At 44.6% G+C, this 22,284-nt stretch overlaps 1 protein-coding gene across 1 annotated transcript in view; it reads right to left on the bottom strand.

Annotated features, from left to right (window-relative positions):
* Window positions 1-11,386: 11,386 nt before the first annotated feature.
* The window catches only part of Ell2 (elongation factor for RNA polymerase II 2), a 75,997-nt gene continuing 65,099 nt past the window's right edge, over window positions 11,387-22,284 (bottom strand). Inside the window, exons 10-13 of the mRNA XM_045133391.1 lie at window positions 20,234-20,300; window positions 15,889-16,060; window positions 13,094-13,138; window positions 11,387-13,003 (exon numbers count right to left, since the gene is read on the bottom strand). Of these exons, the coding sequence (XP_044989326.1) occupies window positions 12,887-13,003; window positions 13,094-13,138; window positions 15,889-16,060; window positions 20,234-20,300 (401 nt within the window). The 3' untranslated portion in view covers window positions 11,387-12,886. The remainder of the gene's footprint in view (window positions 13,004-13,093; window positions 13,139-15,888; window positions 16,061-20,233; window positions 20,301-22,284) is intronic.

Genomic DNA, 22,284 nt, shown 5'->3' with positions numbered 1-22,284 from the left:
CTTCCTTCCTTCCTTCCTTCTTCCCTTTCTCCTTCCCTCCCTCCCTCTTTTCTTTCTTTCTTTCTTCTTCTTCTTTCTGCCTTTCTTTCTTTTTTTTTTTTTTAAAGTTTTTTGGTTCATTTTTTATTTATTTATTTGAGAGCGACAGACACAGAGAGAAAGACAGATAGAGGGAGAGAGAGAGAATGGGCGCGCCAGGGCTTCCAGCCTCTGCAAACGAACTCCAGACGCGTGCGCCCCCTTGTGCATCTGGCTAACGTGGGACCTGGGGAACCGAGCCTCGAACCGGGGTCCTTAGGCTTCACAGGCAAGCGCTTAACCGCTAAGCCATCTCTCCAGCCTTGCCTTTCTTTCTTTACAAGGACTCCAGTCAGCGAAGAGATGGTTTGAGATAGGCACTATCGCGCAGGTACACGGCATTCCAATGAGCCGACTTGCTGTCAGAACAATGTTGAATAGAAAGTCTAAGGTAGCGTTTCTGTTTCTGATTGGAATGCTGGTTGTTAGAGACTGATAAAATGGTGCACTCGTTTCTGTTCCCTGGTGAAGATTGGATCAACATATTAATGGTTGCCTTTGTAAACACAAAAATGTTGTCTCCCTCTCTCTCTTTTTATAAGAATGCATTCAAAATGCTGAAATTTGAAGGTTTTTTTAAAAAATGCTTAATTTATTTATGAAAGAAAGAGAGAGAGAAAGAAAGGGAAGGAGAACGGGTACACCAGCCACTGCAAATGAACTCCAGATACCTGCACCACCTTTTGCATCTGGCTTACATGGATTCTGGAGAATCAAACTTGAGTCCTTTGGCTTTACAGGTTAAGTGCCTTAACCTAAGCCATCTCTCTAGTCCAAATCTCTGGAATACAGCATTTTCCCTGATTTCTTAGGCTGTACAATTCTTTTTGTGCAATGTCTACAAACCTTCCCTGACATTCACCTGGGAGATGTAAAGTCTTAGCCAGGTAGATAAACTTTCATGGACCCACATCTACAGACTGACTTCCTAGATGCGGGTGAGGGCCTGGGCACTGTGGTGGTTTAAAAGTCCCTAGTGGGTCCTAACCACAGCAGTTAAGGACATATTTGGAAGGTATCTTAAAAAAAAAAAGAAAGCACTGAGGGCTGGTCTTACCCTGTGGGTTTCTGATGCAGTTGGCGGAGGGCCCAAGATTTTGTATTTCTTCACCAGATGTTTCTGCTGCTGGTCAGTGGCTATTTCTGAGAACCCCTTCTCTGAGGAACCATGGGTTTCAGTGGCTGCCAGGTTGAACAGTCGCAGGTGCAGGGCACATCTCCTTGCCGGGGCAAAGCCACACACACACACACACACACACACACACACACACACACACGGAGATGGGTTACAATAGGGGCTGGGAGCCTGGCTAGGCACCAGGGATCTGCGGAATAGTCTCAACCCAAGGGCAGTGGAGCAGAAAAGGAGGTGCCTTCAAAGCAGGTTGAGAAGACAGGGCAGTGAGGAGCTCCTGGCTCCAAGTATACGTAAGGCAGGAGAAACTGTGCTTCTGGACCAAAAACGGGGGAGAGGAGGTAACTTGAATAGTTTGGGGTAAAACTCAACTTCCATGGAGGTGGAACACAGGCTGTGAGGAGCCTTCCTGGGTCCCCCTCTTTGGGACCGGAACTGAGTCAGAGGGCAAGAAGCTCCTAACGGGTGACATGAATTGGGGTGCGGTGGGGAGGCAAGACCTGCACTCTTGTCTGTCACTCACCTGACATGGTCCCTCTGGGCTCACTTGGTCACCTCTCACTGGATGGGAGTGGATTAAAGAGCTCAATTGAGAGCTCCTGTAGAGTGCGGCGGTCATCAAGTGGTAAAAGGCAAAACCCGAAAACATACATTTCCCTACTGTTGCACATTTTCCCTCACAGAGGGGTTCTTGCGTTTCTCTGACCCTTTGGCATTTCCCCAGACCCTACCATTTCAGTTTCCTGTTTGCCCAGTAACCTCATCAGAGTCATACCTCACAGATGGTCTCCCTGGCTGCTGATAGCAGAGCGATCTGGTTGGCAATGTTTTTTTTTTTTTTTTTTTTTTTTTTTTTTTATTTGAGAGTGACAGAGAGAGAAAGAGGCAGATAGAGAGAGAGAGAATGGGCGTGCCAGGGCCTCCAGCCACTGCAAATGAACTCCAACCATGTGCACCCCCTTGTGTATCTGGTTAACGTGGGTCCTGGGGAATTGAGCATCGAACCTGGGTCCTTAGGCTTCACAGGCAAGCGCTTAACTGCTAAGCCATCTCTCCAGTCCTGGCAATGTTTTTTTATAAAATATTTTTATTTATTTGTGTGGGAGAGAGGCAGAGAAAGAGAGAGGGAGAGAGAGCGAGAGAGAGAATGGGCGCACCAGGGCCTCCAGCCACTGCAAACAAACTCCAGACACATGTGTCACCTTGTGCATCTGGCTTATGTGGGTCTTGGGGAATTGAACCTGGGTCCTTAGGCTTCCCAGGCAAGCACCTTAACTGCTAAGCCATCACTCCAGCCCGTGGTTGGCAATCTTAATGGTACAGATGTTACTTCTGTTTCTCAACGTGAACTACACTTGCTTAAACTGAAGCAGCATTCACCCCAGGTTTCTGGCTCGCTTGCTCTCTCTCCACGCCCCCCATCTCTGTATCAGGCTCTGACCTCCAGCATGACAGAGGTGTCACACAGTTTGGGAAAGGTGGTCACAGCTCCTCCGTAGCTCACAGTTGTCCATGTGAAAGCGAATGGGCCATTCCAGAGTCCACCGGCTCATCAAAATGATATCTATTCATTTTGGTAACTTTCTTCAGCAGGAATTAGCAATATAAGCCACCAGATAAGAATCTCAAGTACTAAATAAGGCAATAAAGTGACATTGCTCGCCCTCAGGAAAGGAAGCTTTCAAGTCTCTTGCTTTAAGTCCCCAGAAATGCTTTGTAGAGGAAAATTAGCAACCGAGGGACCAAGTAGAACAACAAAAGAAAAACAGGCTCTTTTGTTAATGAGAGCCATTGACTAAACAAACATGACATTGACTGAGGGCTAAAGGCATTCTTAACTTTCAGGCCTTCCCAACATGTCCTTGTCTGGGCAATCACTTGTCATGCAATTGCCACTAGCTTCCTATTGCTTCCCCAGAACACCTCTGGGGTCCCTCAGCACCGTGGCCCTTTCTTACTCATTCTCACAGCTAAACTTATTTCGCAGCATTTGTCGTCAAAGGAAATCACTTTGTAGAATTCACATTTGTCTTGTTGAGTGTTGTTTTCCTGTTTGTAAACTCAAAGCTAAAGTGTATATAAAAGACTTGCAGGCTGGAGAGATGGCTTAGTGGTTAAGGCATTTGTCTGCAAAGCCAAAGGACCCAGGTCCAATTCCCCAGGACCCACGTTGGCCAGACGCATAAAGGGGCACACGTGTCTGGAGTTCACTTGCAGTGGTTAGAGGCCCTGGTGCACCCATTTTCTCTCTCTCCCCCTTTTTCTCTCTGTCAAATGAATAAATAATAAAATAAAGTGTATATAAAAGACTTGCTGAATGAACACAGAATGCTGAAAGAAGAACTCAAAAATTATGCAATGAAGTTAGTGTAGGACTTTCTTACAGCTTTTGTTGATGCCTGGAGACAGTCGACATCATCTTTCTGTCTGCTGCCGCGCTGGAAAGTCAGATCTGGAACCACATACGTGGAACCTTTCAGAGGGGATGGGCAAAAACCCTGGGACCACTCCCCTTAGATTCCGATTCCTTTGATGGTGGACGGGATAGAAGTTGACAAGTCTGTAGCCATGAAAGGCATCATATAGCTCCTACTGAAGAGCTGCTGCTGTGATCTTCTTTACCAAAGGCTAATAGAAGCTTCATGAGGGCCTCTTAGAAACACTGATTGGTGACTCCCCAAGTTTGCGCTGGTATGTGATTCACGAACGAGAATAAGTTTATAGCAGAGTTGGGATACACTTGGTGGCTATTGCCCCCTCAGTGAAGGTCACAGGGCTTCCGGATGGGAAGAGTGAGGGTGAGAGAATAGATATCACATCTCTAGCTTGTATGATGGTCTGGTCATTTTAAAAAGAGGCCTTTGGTGACTAGCTCACTGCCTGAAACCAAAGTAAGCTGGGTGGTGACTGCTAGGATCCGTGCATGCTGTGAAAGCCAGAGAAGGGTCTGAGATGCCCAGAAGGGACCTGCTAGTACTTGGAGGAAGGCGAGGTTCATGTCAAGGAGCTCTTCTACCCTTCACCTCTGCCCTGCCCTCTTCCTTCTGCCCTGGGGGAAGCTGACTGGTGGAAGAAATAGGAAGAAAATAAACACTTGGCCACAAGACTAAAGCAGGCCAAAGCTGGGAACAGAGAGAAGCTTTAGAGTTCTGGCCATTATTCAAGACTGGAATGTCAAGTTCTCAAAATGAGAATGCCTTATCTAAGGGCAGGTGTTCTGGAGACATTGTGGGACCTGCCACAAGCTTCTCTCTGAAGGCGAACAGCTTGCAGGGGGACCCAGGCAGACGAGTAGCGTCACCTAAGCGTTGCTGTGCCCGGTTCTTCTAGTTCAATGCAACAGTCTTAATCCGCACGGAACTGAGAGTTATCCTGATATTTGCTAGTTGATGGATGGAAGATCCAAACTTCCCTGGGTCAGAGATTGGCAACCCCAGAACTAGAACGAAGACACGGGGCACAGGTCACTACAAAGCAGTTCATCTCTGGTTCCCAAGGCTTTCCCTTGCTGCTTTGAGTGCCTGGTTTCTGAACCGGGCTTTTTGTCACCTGTTACCTGAGTTACCTTTGACCAAAAACAAGGAAACGGTGTGACGTGAACATATGTACAGAGGAGAGGGAGGGCAGGGTAGCTCATTCAGGCAAGAAAAGTAAGCTAAGGCAGAAGCAGGTGGATGGTGATCATTGGCTAGCACAGCATTGCAGACTTGTCAACAGGGGCAGAGAGAAGGGGAAGAAGAGAATGGACAGAAAGGTGGGTTTTCTACCAGCCCCCAGCATCCCCTTACAGCTGTTCTCAGGCCTCCTAAGGCAAGTCTGATATAAATGAATTTTATCCTTGAGAAGGAAAAGCCTACAGGTGTAAGAGGGAGTTAGTTTCATGACAGCCTTTTCCCCAAAGCATCTTTTTTATTTCATTTTATTTTAATTTTTTTATTTGAGAGCGACAGACACAGAGAGAAAGACAGATAGAGGGAGAGAGAGAGAGAGAATGGGCGCGCCAGGGCTTCCAGCCTCTGCAAACGAACTCCAGACGCGTGCGCCCCCTTGTGCATCTGGCTAACGTGGGACCTGGGGAACCGAGCCTCGAACCGGGGTCCTTAGGCTTCACAGGCAAGCGCTTAACCGCTAAGCCATCTCTCCAGCCCTTCCCCAGAGCATCTTAACTGTAATAAATGATGTCAATCCCCTCCAGCCCCTAGGTGGCAAGAAGCACTAGGCTTGCAAACATAAAGTTCTTTTAAAGAACTGACCGTCCTTGCTGGCTTGGGAGGAAGAGGCAGGAGGATCACGATGAGTTCCAGGCCCGCCTGGAGCTACAGAGTGCGTTCCTGGTCAGGCCCGGCTAGAGTGAAACTAAAAAAACTGCCCATTGTAAAGATAACTGGAAAAGGGAATAGGGACAACTTTCACAAGTTTTGAGCAAGTGCACCAGCACTGTAAGTTCCCGATAGCCATGATGCTATCATGGAGGTACCTAATTAGGAACCGAGCCACAGAATGTTCTGGTCTATCTACCATGAGGCGCTCGATCACTGTTATGCAAAAATCTAACCCAACTTGCTTTGTCAGGTATTTTGCTCCCAAACTTTCCACATACAAATAAAAGATGGGAAGGAGTAATGTTGAAATATGCAATGAAAAACATATATGAGAATTTAGTTAAGTGAGGGGCTGGAAAGATGGCTTAGCAGTTAAGTGTTTGCCTGTGAAGCTTAAGGACCTCGGTTCGAGGCTCGATTTCCCCAGGACCCATGTAAGCCAGATACACAAGGGGGCATGTGTGTCTGGAGTTCGTTTGCAGTGGCTGGAGGCCCTGGCACACCTATTCTGTATCTGCCTCTTTCTCTCTGTCTGTTGCTATCAAATAAATAAATAAAAATAAACAAACAAAAAAGAATTTAGTAAGTGAGGCCAGGCATGGTAGCGCATGCCTTTAATCCCAGCATTCAGGAGGCAAAGGTAGGAGGATTGCTGTGAGTTCAAGACCACCTTGAGACTACATAGTGAATTCCAGGTCAGCCTGGGCTAGAGCGAGACCCTACCTCACAAAAAAGAGTAAGTGCCAGGTGTCTCTTCAAGCGTGCATCCTCATAACAACCCCAGAGGGGGTACTCTCCCATTCATTGATAGGAAACTGGAAACAGGGCTGTAGACACCTGCCCACCATCTGCAGCGTGTGAGGGGCAGAGCCAGGCTCCTAAGCCAGGCTCACGCTTGGAACCACAGCAGCCATTGCCTGTGCCGTGGTCCAGCTCACCTGGCTCTTTACCATTTCCTGGTTCTCAGCACTACCTAGCAAGTGTTTAAGCTCCTGGGGGCCTCTCTTTGTTCTGCCATATGCTGTCACCCCCGAGATCTTTGCCATTAACAAAATGAAGGCAGCTTTTGTGAATGCTAAGGACTTCACTAGCTCTACCCTTACAGGAAGCCCTTCAAGTGTCTACCCCTTGGAAAGTCATAGGAGTGCTAGCCACAAAATGAACGTCAACAAAAGCTTATGTTGGACTTAAGGAAACTTTTCTAGAGCTGTCTGAGGAACTTCTACCCTCCACTCTATCCCTGAGAAGTGAAAGAAAGCTGTTCAAAACAACTTAGGAAATGAAATCAGTACCTATCCAGAAGCTATGGTCAATAATAACAAAATCATTTCATTTCAGATTTCAGAACACTACAGACCGTTGAGACATCTGCATAAACTAGAGGTGTGAACGCCGCTATTGGAAAAAGAAGTCCATTTGAAAGCATCACTAACCGTGGCAAAAGGACTCCTAACATTGTTAACCCATGTATGCACCACGGCTTTGGGGAGACAGAACAGCAAGGCACAGGGGCGTGAAGTATCAGGGCGATCCAAGTGAGTGTGGGAAATTGGCAATGCTCGAGTGGAGATTTTCGCTGAGGAGGAAGGGAAGACAGGTAGCACTTAGCACCTGAGACCCTGGGACGGAGGGGGGGGAGCAGTGTGTATTGGGGACCCTGCAGGTGGGCCTTATGAGCAGGAACAGAGAGTGAGAAGAGCAGGAAATGAGGAGGGTAAAACGCACTTTCCACAAAGCAACACAGCGCGGTTCTGCAAACCCAGTGGGAAGTCACTGAGCATGCGGGGCCCTCAGAAGTCCTGTCTACTAACCTGCTACCTAAAGCAAACACGCTTGCTGGCAACGTGGGCTCATTTTCGGAAGCTCTCTCCCACACATCTAGACAGGGAGTCTTTATTACCCATCTACAAAAGCCCACTCCAGTCTAATCAAAATTGAGAAACCCAGCCTGGCAGGTCAGCTGAACCAGGCAGGCGGGCATTGGAAATGGCATGTCTCTTGACTCCCAGCTCGAGAATTAAGCAATCATAAAAATGCCCCAGCCACCTGCTGCCGCTGCCAGCCTCCCAGGCCAATGTCAGAAAAGTCAAACCAGAAGAGCAGGTACACAAGTGCCTGGCATTCCATCAAACCAGCCCCGAGCACCCCACCTCGAAACCTCAAGCTTCTCTCTGCCTCGGTCCCCTTTGCAATCAGCCAAAACGGACCTGCCTGTTCTCACTTGGAGAGCACTGCTTCAAGAGGTACGGTCTGCACCGGACACCCGGTCTCTAGACCTCTCTAATGCTTTATGCAATGAGATCTCTTCCATAGGCCAGTGGGGAGACATGGTTTCCCTCCAGGGCTGAGGACACGCAGTGGAATGTCAGACCTCTGACAGGAAGGGCTGTTGTCCCCACGATCACTTTTGAGGCCTCGTTTATCCGTCAGGCTCCCTGTAAGCTAACCAGAGTCATCGCTGGCACCAAGAGCTCCGGTTCCTACTGGCAGTTCTTGGGAGGCTTCCTGTAGCTCCTCCTGCATTATTCCCTCAGAAAACTTTTAGCCAGGCTGTCCTGATGTCTGATGCAAACTGGGTAGCTTCTAAAGTTGGGAGTCTGCTCCTGGGAGACAGCCTTTAACTACAGAAAGAAAACAAGACCGTGGCCTTCTCTAGCTGCCCTGCCCCACTTTCGAACAATCCTCTGCTCAGACTGAATACGTTCAAGAGTAAGGGGGTCAGCGCAGACACCATCTGTTCTCAAAATCCATTTCGGCCTGCTTTAGACCTGCTCTATTGTTCCGGACAAGTCGGCTTACCGAGAATCTTCTCCCAGCCATCACACCAAACGACGTTATCTCACCTCTTTGGAATCGAGAGTTTGGTCTACCCTGTGTGATACCACGGGGACTGCCACCCTGTGAAGAGGAATCTTGCCCTGTGCAGCTCAGCAGGGCAGTGTGGAGAAGTGGTTAGGAGCACAGATGGGTACCACCATTTATGAGCTGTGATGGGAAAGTTTTTTTTTTAAATTTTCTTTTGAGGCAAGTGCAATAGACTACCTCTTTTTTCTTTTAGAGTTTTTTTGTTTATTATTTACTTGAGAGTGACACAGAAAGAGGCAGATAGAGGCAGCCACTGCAAATGAACCGGGAGTCCCTTGTGCAGCTGGCTAACATGAGTCCTGGGGAATCAGGCCTCGAACCGGGGTCCTTAGGCTTCACAGGCAAGAGCTTAACTGCTAAGCCATCTCTCCAGCCTGAGAAGTCTCTTCTTAAAGCCTGTTTGCTTATGTGTAAACTGAAGATGACAGCAGTGAGAAATGGGATGACACGTGCAAAAGAGCAGCAAGTAGAAAACTCAGGAAGTAGGAGTGTCGGTCACCTTTTGATGGTGCCCCCCGTGAGCATGTCCTGTACTTACAGAGACGACAGAGTCCTGGGGCAAATGTCCTGTTGCCATTGCCTCGTGCCACTGACCAGCAAGGTCTCTGTCCCAGGAAGATCATTTACAAGAGTGTGTCAGAGAACACCGTGTCATGGGCTTGAAGTCAAGGGCATTGAAAGGAGACAGAGGAAAAAACAAGGACCAGAAATTGCAAAGTTAACATTTTTATTGAACTGAAATTGTGTAGAACAGGGGTCACCACAGCTGCTGAGCTCGGTAACAACTGAAAAGCCCCTGTGACATTTTGCCCTTGAAAAGCCTACCATGATTGGGAGGGAAACAGCAGAGATACATGTATGTGTGTGTGTATAATATTTATATATAATGTTATACATATATATGTTATATGTATTTTTATATATAAATTATATATAATTATTCACTTCAAAATAGTTTGAAATGAGCCTCACAGACTATCAATTTTTGGGTTACATTTTGGCCTTCATTTAGTAGTATCAGTTAATATATTTTCCACAAATCTTTCTTTCGAAATGCTGGGTATACTTTTTTATTTATTCAATTCTCACCCATACACATTAAAAAAAAAGACTTAGTAACACTTGGGCAAATAATGAGCTGGAAGAACTCAACAGTAGGAAAGGCATACACTAGTAAGCACACTGACTCGCCATCCATACTGCCGGTGAGCTGGCTGAGGAGTTTCAGGCACGTTCCAGAAGCAGAGCACGCTGCACTCACGGAGAGGGCAAGGCACTTGGGCAGTGTGCAAACCGATGGGCCGCTTCTGTCTATATGCCATTTCAACACCTTGCTTCCAACACTGTAAGTATGCATTTGTTTTACATATAAGGTTTAATACTGTAAAGGAAAAGAAAACCCCTAGGAAGGTTATAAAGTCAATTAGAAAGGGCAGAAAATTAACACTGAATTTTGATAATCAACTAACATAATAATAGTAATGATAAAAACTGACTACACCAATAACTTCTGCAAAAAAATAACTACTGAACATCTCTTAGAAAGTTGGAAGCCAATGATACTTCAAAGAAATAAGACAGAAGGTGAAAATCCCACGTAAATGTTCTTCTACCTTGCTTTAAATTAGCCATCCATTCAACATGAAGTTGATGAGCATTGCTAAAATCCTTCAAGAACCCGAATTATTTTAGATGAAATGTGACAAAATGAAATTGTTCTACCAGAGTCACTAATTCCAAGTGGCCCTTCAATCCTTCAGCACTCTTTTGCAAGAAAAAAAAAAAAATCCTGCACTGGGAATATATAATGATTATAAATATTTTAAAAGGCCCATTTCCACTTTCAGGAGGGAAGTAAACTTGGCTCACAGTAGGTTCAGAGACCTACAGCTTTAGGATTTGCAATGCTAAACATTTTGCAAGGATAGGTCTGATGTCTACAACATCTACATTAAGGCTTTTGCTGGTACGTGGTCAAGTCTATGGGTGTGCCATGCTGGGTTTCCATAAAGCCTCTCCAGCTTCCACTTCTGATCCAACTGGTAAACCAGAAGACGTGCTGACCGTAGGTGGGTAGGCAGGAGCTCCAGGGGGTGATGATTAACCAACTGGAAGTTTTGTTTGTAAATACAAGCTGGCAGTGAAGCAACTGCGAGGGCACCTCAGATTATGCTGAGGGGAAAACCGTTTGCAGCTGCTGAGGGGAATGGGCCTGAGAAACACCGCATAGATGATCTAAATACAGCCCAAGATGCCAAGACTAAGGCACTTAAACGTTTATAGAGCTATGTTCACACCAACGGTCCTCACACTAACTTGCCAACGTCACTTACTGGAAACTTGTAGAAAATATAGGTACCTGGGCTCTACCCAGAGATTGTAATTTGGGTAAGCCATCCGAGGATCCTGCTTTTGAGAAACATTGGTTTTATCAAATAGCAGCACAAAATCTGTGATTACAAAGCCAACATATCCAGGAAATAACATCACTGAGGTCACTAGCTATAGACACTCCCCCACGCCCGAGACTCTACCATAATAATCTGAGGATCAAGTTTAGCTTAATTCATTTCTTTTCTAACCACAAGTTAGAAATAAATTAACATTTAATAATGACTGTTCCAATTCTGAGGAAAAAGGAAAAGCACCAGGGATCTTAAGGCTAGAGGAAAAGGAGTTCCCAAGGAGGTTTATGTGCCACTGAAACAAAATTTCTGCACTGTCTTAGGGTGTAAGGTGAAAGGGTCTTGTGTCAGGTCTGAACAGTGTATGTGCTGCTAATATACTACCTAACCTTTCCAGTAATGTCTTAGGGTGTAAGGTGAAAGGGTCTTGTATCAGGTTTCTACAGTCTATGTGCTGATAATATACTACCTAACCTTTCCAGTTAATGTGTTAGAAAGAACCCACAAAGATACTTAATCCACACGTTCCGTCATGTTTCTTAAATATCAACGTTTTCTGTTCACAGTGATACACGACCAAGTTAGGTATTTATTTATTTTGTGGATGCTGGAGACAAACATCTTTATTAAAGATACTACCAAAGTTTTGGCAAACATTTCAAAACAGATTTGTAAACATAATGCTTCCCTTTTCAACTGGCAGCACTTTGAAAACACAATACGATACGACAACACAACTTGAATCAACATTATTCAAAATCCTTATATTTTTGACCACATAACTTATGTTCCCACATGATAAAACAAGTGACATTTTAAATCAACGTCAACAGATAAACTCCATGAAATGAAAGTTTGTGCTGTTTGATGAATCACAGTATGTTATGGTTAAATATATCTCCTCTTTTTTTATATTCCTGGTGTCTAGGATGAAAAAAAAATCTTTAAATATACATCTGATGTAGGTAATAGCTTCTTTTCATATCTCTCTTCAAAAAATACTTTATAGCAATATATAAATAGGTTACCTACACATTTAATTTTATAATTTTGCCCCAAAACTATAGATCTGTTTCATTTTTATAATATATCAATTTTTTGCCCAACATTAATAAAGCTGACAAACTGTTGAAATGGAAATGCTTTTGTCTTCCACAATAGAAGTAGCAATTTGACAGAAAAAAAAACAAAAAAACAAAGAACACCACCCTACAGTAACACTCATCAGTTGCTTAGCCCGAGCGTTTGGCCAACTGAGAGTAGCAGCTCTTTTCCTTCCAGCATGCTCACGTCCACTCCACCTCTGCACACACACAGGCTGAACACACGCTTCCGACGCTGGTAGTCCACAGTGTGCTTCCCGTTGCTGTCATCACTGGGAAGCAGTGTAGCTAATGATTAACCACACTATGTACACACCTAGCAAACACCTTAAGGCAACCATTGCAATGGGGGGCTAACTTACAGGGCAGATTCAATATTCTAGATCAAGTCAGCCTGTAGATAGGTATGTGTAGAAGATCTATACGCATACTCACTTAACTTTCCATTTTTTTAACCCTCCAAAACAATGTTTTAATTTTTTTTTGTATTTTGTGCAAATGTCTTAAATATTCTACCATTTAAGGCAAAGAGTTCGCATTAAGAAAGGTCAGAAAATAGGCTTATGTTTATCCAAAAGCATTTCATCTTGCACATTACTGTTTGTTTTGTTTTTAAATATACATAACTTTTCAGTATGGACATTTCATCCTCAATATTTAAAAAAATCATTTCTAATGACAAACACAAGTTTTCAAGGAAAAGTTGATTTGAAGTATAGACACTGGATCCCCAATATCTAAAAAAAAAAGTTTCTATTAACAAATATAAGTCTTGAGAGGAGGGGAAAAAGAGGACCAGAAAAAAAAGCAGCTTCAAAATGCAGGAAAGCAAAGTAAAATGAAGAAAGTAACTCGAGTTTACTAATACTGAAACTTTCAGCAGGCAAAGTTTCGTCTTCTTAGAATCTAGAGCCACTTACGTGGCATTTTAAATAAATAAGCCTAAGTTTATTCACATCTTCTGGTCCAGGCGCAGTTCTAGTGCCACGACTCTGCTTGCTGTTGATCAAATTCCCCTATGAGTCTCTTGATGTGAGCCAGCTTGTTATGAAGATACTCGCAGCGGTATTTTTCTTCATGGTAGTTGGGACTAGACTGCAGGTGAAAAAAAGAGTGAGGCATTAGTCACTGAATTTATAAAACTTCTCAACTTCAGGTCAGAAAAATCACAGTGATGAGACCCACCTGCTTGATCTTCTGATATTCTTGCAAGACTTCTTCATGAACATTCTACAAAATTAAAAATTAGAAATAAGAGAACCATTTTTTTTTTGGGGGGGGGAGGCAACACAATATCTAACAAGCATTCAGCAAAGTTAGGAGTGCTGAGGATGACACTGTAACTTCTTGGTACAGTCTTTACGGAAGGTCATTTGGCAACAGCTAACAAGACAGCAAGTGCAAAACCGATTCAGCAACTCTGTCCACCCTGAGTCCATGACGCCTGCATAAGATTGTTTACTGCTGCACTGTACAGCAAAGACACTAACGACATTAAAACATTCATGAGTCGATACAAGGGAGACCGAGAAAACATTCAAAGTGGAGAAGTGGCCAGGCATGGTGGTGCACGCCTTTAATCCCAGCCCTCGGGAGGCCGCAGTGGGAGGCTTGCTGGGAGTCTGAGGACTGCCTAAGACGACAGGCCAGCCTGGCGCTACAGCGACACCCTGCCTCGAAAACCAAACAAAAAAATGAGGAAGTACTTCATGTACTGATATAAAAATTCTCGCCTTTAATCCCAGCACTCGGGAGGCAGAGGTAGAAAGACCACTGTGAGTTTGAGGCCACCCTGAGACTCCATAGTGAATGCCAGGTCAGCTGGGGATAGAGTGAGACCCTACCTCGAAAAACAAACAAACAAACAAACAAACAAACAAACAAACAAACATCTCCAAGACTCATCATATTGTTTAGTGAAAAATGCAAAATTATATGGACATGGGACTGGAAAGATGACTTAGCAGTTAAGGCACTTGCTTGCTAAGCCTAAGGACCCAGGTTCGATTCCCCAGGGCCCACATAAGCCAGATGCACATGGTGGTGTATGCATCTGGAGTTCGTTTACAGAGGCTAAAGGCCCTGGTGTGCCCATTCTCTCTCCTTTCTCCCACCCCACATCTGCCTCTTTCTCTCAAATAAATAAAAATAAAATATTAAAAAATAACATTAAAAATAAATAAATTTAAAAAATACTAAAAATAACATGGACAGTTTAATACTATTTGTTTAAAAGAGAAATATAGTATATTAATAATTTCAAAAATTTTAAGATTCACATTTCTCAATACATGGTTTAAGTTACTAGTATATATCATGGTGCCTTTTATAGCTGAAAAAATTATATTCAATTAAATATAGTACATAGGTCAATTTGTATACACACATACATACACACATACAATACACGCTTCTGAAAGAACACACTGGAAACCTGTATTGATGACGGCCCCAGAGGGTATATAGGAATATACCAGGTACCAGGCATGAATCTATCTACATAGTTTACAAACTCCTGTTACATTTATTACTGACAGCAACTTCACAATAATTCTGCTTTGTGGATGTGGAATTTTAGGTAGAGTCACTCAATAACTTGCTGGAGGTCATACAGATATTAAATAACAGAGCTTGGAACTTATTTAATATTTTATTTTTATTTATTTATTTGAGAGAACAAGCCAGAGGGAGGGAAGGAGGGACAGAGGGAGAGAGAGAGAGAGAATGGGCACACCAGGGCCTCTAGCCACTGCAAATGAACTCCAGATGCATGTGCCCCTTTTATATCTAGTTTACGTGGGTCCTAGGGAATTGAACCGAGGTCCTTTGGCTTTGCAGGCAAGTGCCTTAACCACCAAGCCATTTTTCTAGCTCTAGAACTTGGAATTTAACCCATGTAATGTGGCTTCCGCACGTTCTCCTAATCACAATTGTTAGAATGACTAAATTTTAGTTTATATATAGTCATAGAAACTAATAAAATAATAGTGCAGGAGAAAACAAACCACAAACCTCATCAGCAAGTTTTTCTTTGAGTGTTTTGAGGTCGGATCTCGCTCTGGCCCAGGCTGACCTGGAATTCACTATGCAGTCTCAGGCTAGCCTCGAACTCTCGGCAATCCTCCTACCTCTGCCTACTGCATGCTGGGATTAAAGGAGTGTGCCACCGTGCCTGGCATCAGCAACTTCTTGTACTGCAAACATGGACTCTTCTGGCCAAGTCTATGACTCTTACCAGCTTACTGAAGACATTAAGGCCCACAAATCTAAGACATGACAAACTTCCTAGACATACAAGGCCTTAGGCTGCCTTTCCTGACATGGTGAAATTCAGACATTTTTGCACGCAGGTTCTAGTCACAACAATAGTATCTATCTATTTGCTAAGAAGTACAGAAAAAGTCAGGAGATAAGTCAAGCTTATACTGATCTTTGTCAGCTACAGAATATTACCATGCAAGGTGGGGAAATACAGACAGATTAATACTTGCTAACAAGTACTCGGAATATAGCTGGAAGCAAAAACTTTCTTAATTCCCAAACCTCTACAGATTACATCCTTTTATATCTAAAATGTCTCCAATTCTTTGTCAGAATGAGGTTACAAAAATAGTAATTAAAAACTATCTGAAGTAGAACATTTGGGAGGAAAGTGCTGTAACTGGGAGCCATAGTCTCAGCTGAGCTGAACGAAATCGAACACTCAAGTGAGCGCCAAGGCCCCCGTGCCCTCAATTTCTATTCCACTGTGTTTGATATGTTTCTCAAGACGGTATACTGTAGTTGTGTAATTTTTTTTTTTTTTTTTGCTTATTTACTTATTTTCAAGAACTGTGTCAAATATGTACTTTCTTAAAGTACTAGAGAGGCTGGCCTGCTGGAAAGCAGACTATGGAAGCTAGAGGCGGCCGGGGTCAGTGGCACTGAAAGGACAGAGGTACAATTTCCAAGTCGTTCCGTTCAGGGACGAAGCCGTTTACCTGGTACTCCTTGGAACCCGGGGAAAGGCGTTTTCGTTGTGCGTCCAGCTTGATAAACCTCCTGGCCACAGTCTCCATCCGGGCATGCAGCGCCCTGTACTCGTCATACTCCGCGTTGAAGTCATCCTTGTAGTTCTGCCGCTGCTCATAGGAGACGATAGCAATATACTTTCTAGAAAGAAAAACAGCAACAAATGATAAATGGGGAGGAGCTACGGAGTAAATGGGATAGCATGGGTCTGACGTTTAAACACGTAGAAACAATCTCCTTGCAGATTGCTGCTGGTATTTAATGCCATGATACCACTAGTTGCTGCCAGTTGACTCCTCACAGAACCTTTCAGGTAGAATGATTATGCAGAAGGGCTTAAGTCAGCGCTTCCATGGAGGACAAATGTGGAAAAGACCACAGTGGAATTTAAAAACTTCTGTGCAAAAAGGTAACAGTAGAGTGTGGTAGTACATGTCTTTAATCCCAGCACTTGGGAGGCAGAAGTAGGAGTAATGTTTTGAGTTCAAGGCCAGCCTGGGGATTACAGAGTGAGTTCCAGGTCAGCCTGGGCTAAAGTGTAGCTTGAAAAGAATCGAACAAAACAAAAAGAACACAGTATTTACACAATTTGCTTCCTGAATTTTTTACTATACAAACAATTCACTACCTCACTGATGGAAGAGGTCAAACCATGTGACAAGTTCCATCAGGACAGAAAATCTTGGTGAGGAACATGAGACCGGGGGAAGTCTACACAGCCCGCTGAGCGCTGCAGCCAAGGATGGCCCAGGACCCACTGCCCACGGAGCATGTCTTTCACCTTGCACATCTGTGCTGAGCAGAAGCCTTCAGAATGAGGCCTCCAGCTTACTTCCGGGATTCCTTTTCTCATATTTTTAATTAGGCAAATATAAAATAGAAAAAGGGAATTGTTCATGTATTCTTTTCAAGTGAAAGTCAGTCCTCCCCTTTCATCAAAGGGAATAGTTCTCTAGTTTTCCAATTCCCCCACCCTTGGTTCTTTTTATTTATTTATTTATTTGAAAAAGAAAGAGGGAGAGTGACAGAATGGATGTGCCAGGGCCTCCAGCCACTGCAAACAAACTCTAGACGCGTGTGCCCCCTTGTACATCTGGCTAACGTGGGTCCTGGGGAATTGAACCTGGGTCCTTTGGCTTTGTAGGCAAACGCCTTAACCACTAAACCGTCCCTCCAGCCCCACACTTTTTTTATTTTTTGAGATGGGATCTCAAGTAGCCCAGGCTGGCCTCCAGCTCCTCCTGAATACTGTGATCACAAGATGTGCTCTACTACACCACCTGTTTCTCTAGTTCTTTTTAAATACTCACCATGTCATATTACATGCAACAGAAAGCCAGTGTTGTACTACCTAGTCCAGTTTACCCTCAACATAAAATGACACACATCTGTTTTCTCCTTTTGAGACATGGACAGTCTGTGGAAACTGCTAAGTGAAGTCCATCATCCCAGTATGCAGTTTATCCAGTGTTAAATTGAAACAGCATTAAAACAAACCATATCAGTAGTTCATGGTTGGGAACTAGGATCTCGTCAGGCCTGGTTCTTTGCCCTCTGTGCTCCTGTCCTGGAAACGTCTCCCTCGGTTGGCTGGGATGAAAAAACAAGATTCCAGGCAGCTGGGCAGCTTCTGTATGCATCCCAGAGGTACCTATTTGTTCCTATCTGGGGTAACATCTTGGATTTCAGTCCCCCTCAAGTAGTTTTACATAATCCTATTGGATTTATTTAAGTTGCTGTATCACAGATGCCTGGCTGGAAATGTGAGAAAGGTGATGCAGTGTGCAAGCTTAGTGTCTGCATTAATACTTCATTCCTGCTGACTGGGCGGTGCGGAGGTGGAGTCCTCCCGTGTAACTGGGGCAGCGAGCGGGTGGGTCCAGAGTGGCGCCGAAGGGAAGCCCCCCCTCCCCCCCCCCATGGCTATCCTGCTGCACGGCCCCGGAGTCCTGAGGCAGAAACAGGTTCCTGGGGATGAGCGCATGTAAGCAAAAAGACTAAACCAATTCTGAAACCCAGATTTAAATGGTTGTATAATGAATTTACAACACTTTCTCAAAAATTATACGCTTAGTATTATTAGGTTAATAATTTTATGAAGGAAAAACTGGGACAGTCATGTTACTATTTGCTTACACTGGCATTTTAATAAAAACGCACCCACTATTTTAAAGCCTACTTTACAACTGGACCTTGTGTGTGTGGAGTGCACATGCACGTGTGTGCAGCTGGGCACACGCGCGGAGGCGCGGGTAGGGTGTTCTGTGATCCTCGCCTCTCCGTCTTCCTGGCCAGGCTCTCTCAAGCCCAGCACGCGCTGATGCCTCCAGTGTGGGCAGCTGCCTTGCCACGAGGACTCCCGGTCTCTGCCTCCCACGTGCTGGGATTACAGGCGCTGGCACACCCACCTGGCATTTACGTGGGTGCAGGGAGCTTGAGCCCCAGTCCTTAGACTTGGGCTGCAAGTGCTTTCTCCAGAGAGCCGCCTCCCAGCCCCAACGGTCCACTTTTAATGCAGTGACAGCATAAAAATGAGGCCAGGAATGGTAACCCCACGCTTTTAATCCCAGCCCTCGGGAGGCAGAGGTAGGAGGATCGCTGTGAGTTTGAGGCCACCCTGAGCCTACAGAGTGAATTCCAGGTCAGCCTGGGCTAGAGCGAGACCCTACCTCAAAATTAAAAAAAAAAATTATTAATATTGCGGTTCAGTATGTTATCCATATGGATCACTAAGATTTTATAATATTTCCTTTTCCTTTGCTTAGGAGGCAACTTAAGTTCTATGTTTTGGTAACTTTCTCAACATTTTTAGACAATGTGCTCCATTTGTACTTAACTTAGCTTTTAGGCTTGGTTAAAATACATTGCTTTCCTTTAAATAACTTAAGCATACAACCTCGGCCCTAGGGACATGACAAGCATGCCCCGAGGCAGAGGTAGCAACCTTCCTAGATGAGTAACTAAAAAAGTTCTTCACTACAGAATTAGCTAATTAGGTTGGCACACACAGCAGCAGCTCTGAATCTATGAAGAGAAGTTTAGTTCTTTTAGTTTCCCCACCAAATTCTGTTGACTGTAACACAAGCATACCACTATTAATAAAACCGACTGAAATCCATCACAGGAAAATGACAGCGGCATCCTGGCAGTTACGACTCGAGGGCCTGACTTTCAGCAGTTGTCTAAGGAGCAGAAGTGGGTTTGCAGCTGGAGGGGGAAGCCCTTAGCAGTGGAGCCAGGGGCTGTCACGGCTAGGGACGGATGACCACCCAGAGGCAGCTAGTTTTCAGGACTCCCGCACATAACTCTAACCCCCCCACGACTTTAGATGACAGAGTACGCAGCATGGCTTCCTGGGCTCCTCCTGGTAGTTAGGAGACGATAACCAGCATTATGCATTTTCCTTTCCCAACAACTGTAGCTTTCACACTAGTCTAAAACGTTCCCTCTAGACAAGGCAAAGCTAAATAGCACCACTTAATTTTGTCTGGTACGAGAAGCCAGTGACAGAAAAAAATGTTCCTGCAGCCCAAATTTTATTTTTGTTCTACATTCTAGCTATTTTGCACATTAATTCATTCTCGTGTTGTCTGCCATCCGATGTTTTCTCTCATGCTCCATTTTTCCAGGTACTTGCAACTTAATTATTTCCTTCTTACAGAAGTCTTTTATTGTGTAAAAAAGCTAGAATTATGTGTCCAAGTTATAATTTCTATGATAAGCAGTTACAAAAATGTCCCCAGCTCAGCATTTAGTAACTTGTCATAACAAGAAAAGCCATTATAACTGGTGCTAAAGTGAAATGGTCAAGTTCCACTATTCTCTCCTCTTAAAATTAATTTGAGGGCAGACCTTTCTTTACATAAAAACGAACATATCTCCACTCTGTATTATTAGGTACAGAGGTTCAAGCACATTGTCAGCAATAAGCCACCCCTTCAGGGGGCCCCAGTGAAGGGCTCTGCGTTGACAGCCTGTCAGCTTTGAAGAGTCAGATCCCTGAAATCTTCCATAATCAAATGCGTGGCTTGGCCTGGAACAAAGGACAAGCTTCTCTACACTTAAAGGCCAACGGGCTTGCTGGGACGGGGAGGCACCGCCAACGGGCTTGCTGGGACGGGGAGGCACCGCCTGCACGCGCAGCCTGGGCTGGCTTTGGGACAGCAGGCTGGACAGCAGCTTTTCACCCGCGCTGGTGGCTCCAGGACTCTATTTTGGGAATTTCTTACTTTTTTGATTTGCAAATGAAGGCAAAAGAATTTGCAAACTTTCTAAAATTAAACACCTCTCTCTCCCGGCAGACATACAACTTACATCAAATAATCTGGGAGTCCCGTTGTTGATGAAGGCTCCATGGAGGCAGTGCAATCTTCTTTAACGCCTAGGAAAGGGGGGGGGGGGGAGAATCAGCATTCATCAACTGGGGTGGTTATCAAATACCTCTAATTCTGAAATAGATTAGAAACATCTGGAACACTTTTCCTCAAATTCGATTCTTCCACCTCGATAAGCAACAGTGGGGAAGGAATACAATTGGACACGAACAACAGAGGCCCCGTGACCAGCGCCAGCAGAACCGACGCCAGGCATGCAGAGCGCCCTGGCTACTGCAGCGTCTGCACAATGAAGGAATTCCATCCTCACCCAAGGTCAGGCTTCTGTCCTTTCAAGAACAGTTGTGGCATCTGGCCAGCAATTCAAAGACTGTGGTGGCAGATGCAGCCAGACAATGAGAGATACAAATTTTACATCAACATCTACTTTTCATGAGATTTGAACGAGGCAGACCAAACAGAGAAGTCAGGTAGCAGAATGCTTTGGTCACTGCATTTTTTATTGCTATGCTTTTTTTTTAAAGCAGAATTTCATAGGAAGTTTCCCCATTGGTTTTAAAACAAGGCATTATTGAATCTTGATTTATACTCCTCTAATCTCTAGTTCTCACAATATTAAACACATGCTTTTAGGACAACAACCACAACACAATGTTCCACACTTGCCTATGTTGTTTAAAGTGGGTAAATTCTCAGTATTCTAATTGTTTAAATACATCATTTCTTTTCTTAAAATATTTTTTAAAGCATTAAAAAATTTATTCATTTGAAAGAATAAGAATGAGAGAGAGAGAGAGAGAGAGAGAGGGAGGGAGGGAGAGAATGGATGCACCAGGGCCTCCAGCCACTGCAAAGGAGCTCCAGACGCACGTACCACCTTGTACATCTGGCTTACGAGGGTCCTGGGGATTCAAACCTGGATCCTTTGGCTTTGCAGGCAAACACCTCAACTGCTAAGCCATCCCTCCAACCCTAAATACATCATTTCTAGGGGCTATATTTAGACTCTTTATTAAGGTAATTTTTTTTTTTTTTACTTAAGGTACACTTAATAACAAATTCTAATCTGCTGGCAAGATATAACATGCTCATTATAAAATAAATGTGACTATCTGACAATCTCTCATTCAAATACTGTAAAAGACACAGTGCCCTAAGTAATTTACACAGGCGGGCTTACTGCTCACCCACACACATCTGATTTAGGCCTGGCTTCAAGGGCACACTTTTGCTCAGGAAACAGCGTCAGGAACAGGTCACTTGCCCTTTGCCACAGCCGTCAAGGAAGTTCCCACGGTTGCACGGCATGCGGGTCTGGATCTGTCCTGCGTTTGTGACAACCTGTTTGGCTGCTAAAAGATTTCCCTCCTTCCACTCAGGAAGGATTCCGAGAGTCTAGCCTGATTCCCCAGGCTGCCGATGCGCAGAGCACACAGCCTGTGCCGCGGTCTCAGCACGCGGAATCGGGTCCTCCTCGCAGGAGGCTCTGACCCAGGACCGCCCGCTGACGGGGGAAGCGTGCAGAGGGGAACCTAGCTTATTAACTCTAAACATGGACTTAGTGCTTCGCCATGGCTTTTCCTGGCCTGACAAACTCAAGTTCAAGAGTGTGGGAGGGAGAAAAAAGCTTATACTTAGAGGTAAGAATATCATAGTGTCTACATATTTCAACAGAAATCCTTTGACATGCAATCTCCTCAGTGCAGGTCAACAGAGGCGCTGTGTCGTATTCCTCGGTCACGCCTCCTCTGCAAGTGCACCTCACAGAAAGCCGAGCTGCTCTAATTTGGCAGAAATGGCCAGGTACATCTCAGGATCGTAGGCTTTCAGTGATATGGGCAAGATACGGGTTGCCAATTGATGTTAGTTTACTAAAACAAGTAGTTCAAAACTGAAACGCAGCTCACAGTCGCCAACAGCCTTGTGAAAGACAGGCTGCCTTCACCGAGAGGAAGATGATGCCATGGACCCACCAGCGAGGTGCTCTGACCTTGCCTGTTTTATGAAGAATTTGGCATTTTCTCTGTGCTA

Source organism: Jaculus jaculus, chromosome 14 (genome assembly GCF_020740685.1).
Source record: "Jaculus jaculus isolate mJacJac1 chromosome 14, mJacJac1.mat.Y.cur, whole genome shotgun sequence".
In the NCBI taxonomy this organism is placed as follows: domain Eukaryota; kingdom Metazoa; phylum Chordata; class Mammalia; order Rodentia; family Dipodidae; genus Jaculus; species Jaculus jaculus.
This window is presented reverse-complemented; position numbering and strand designations above follow the sequence as displayed.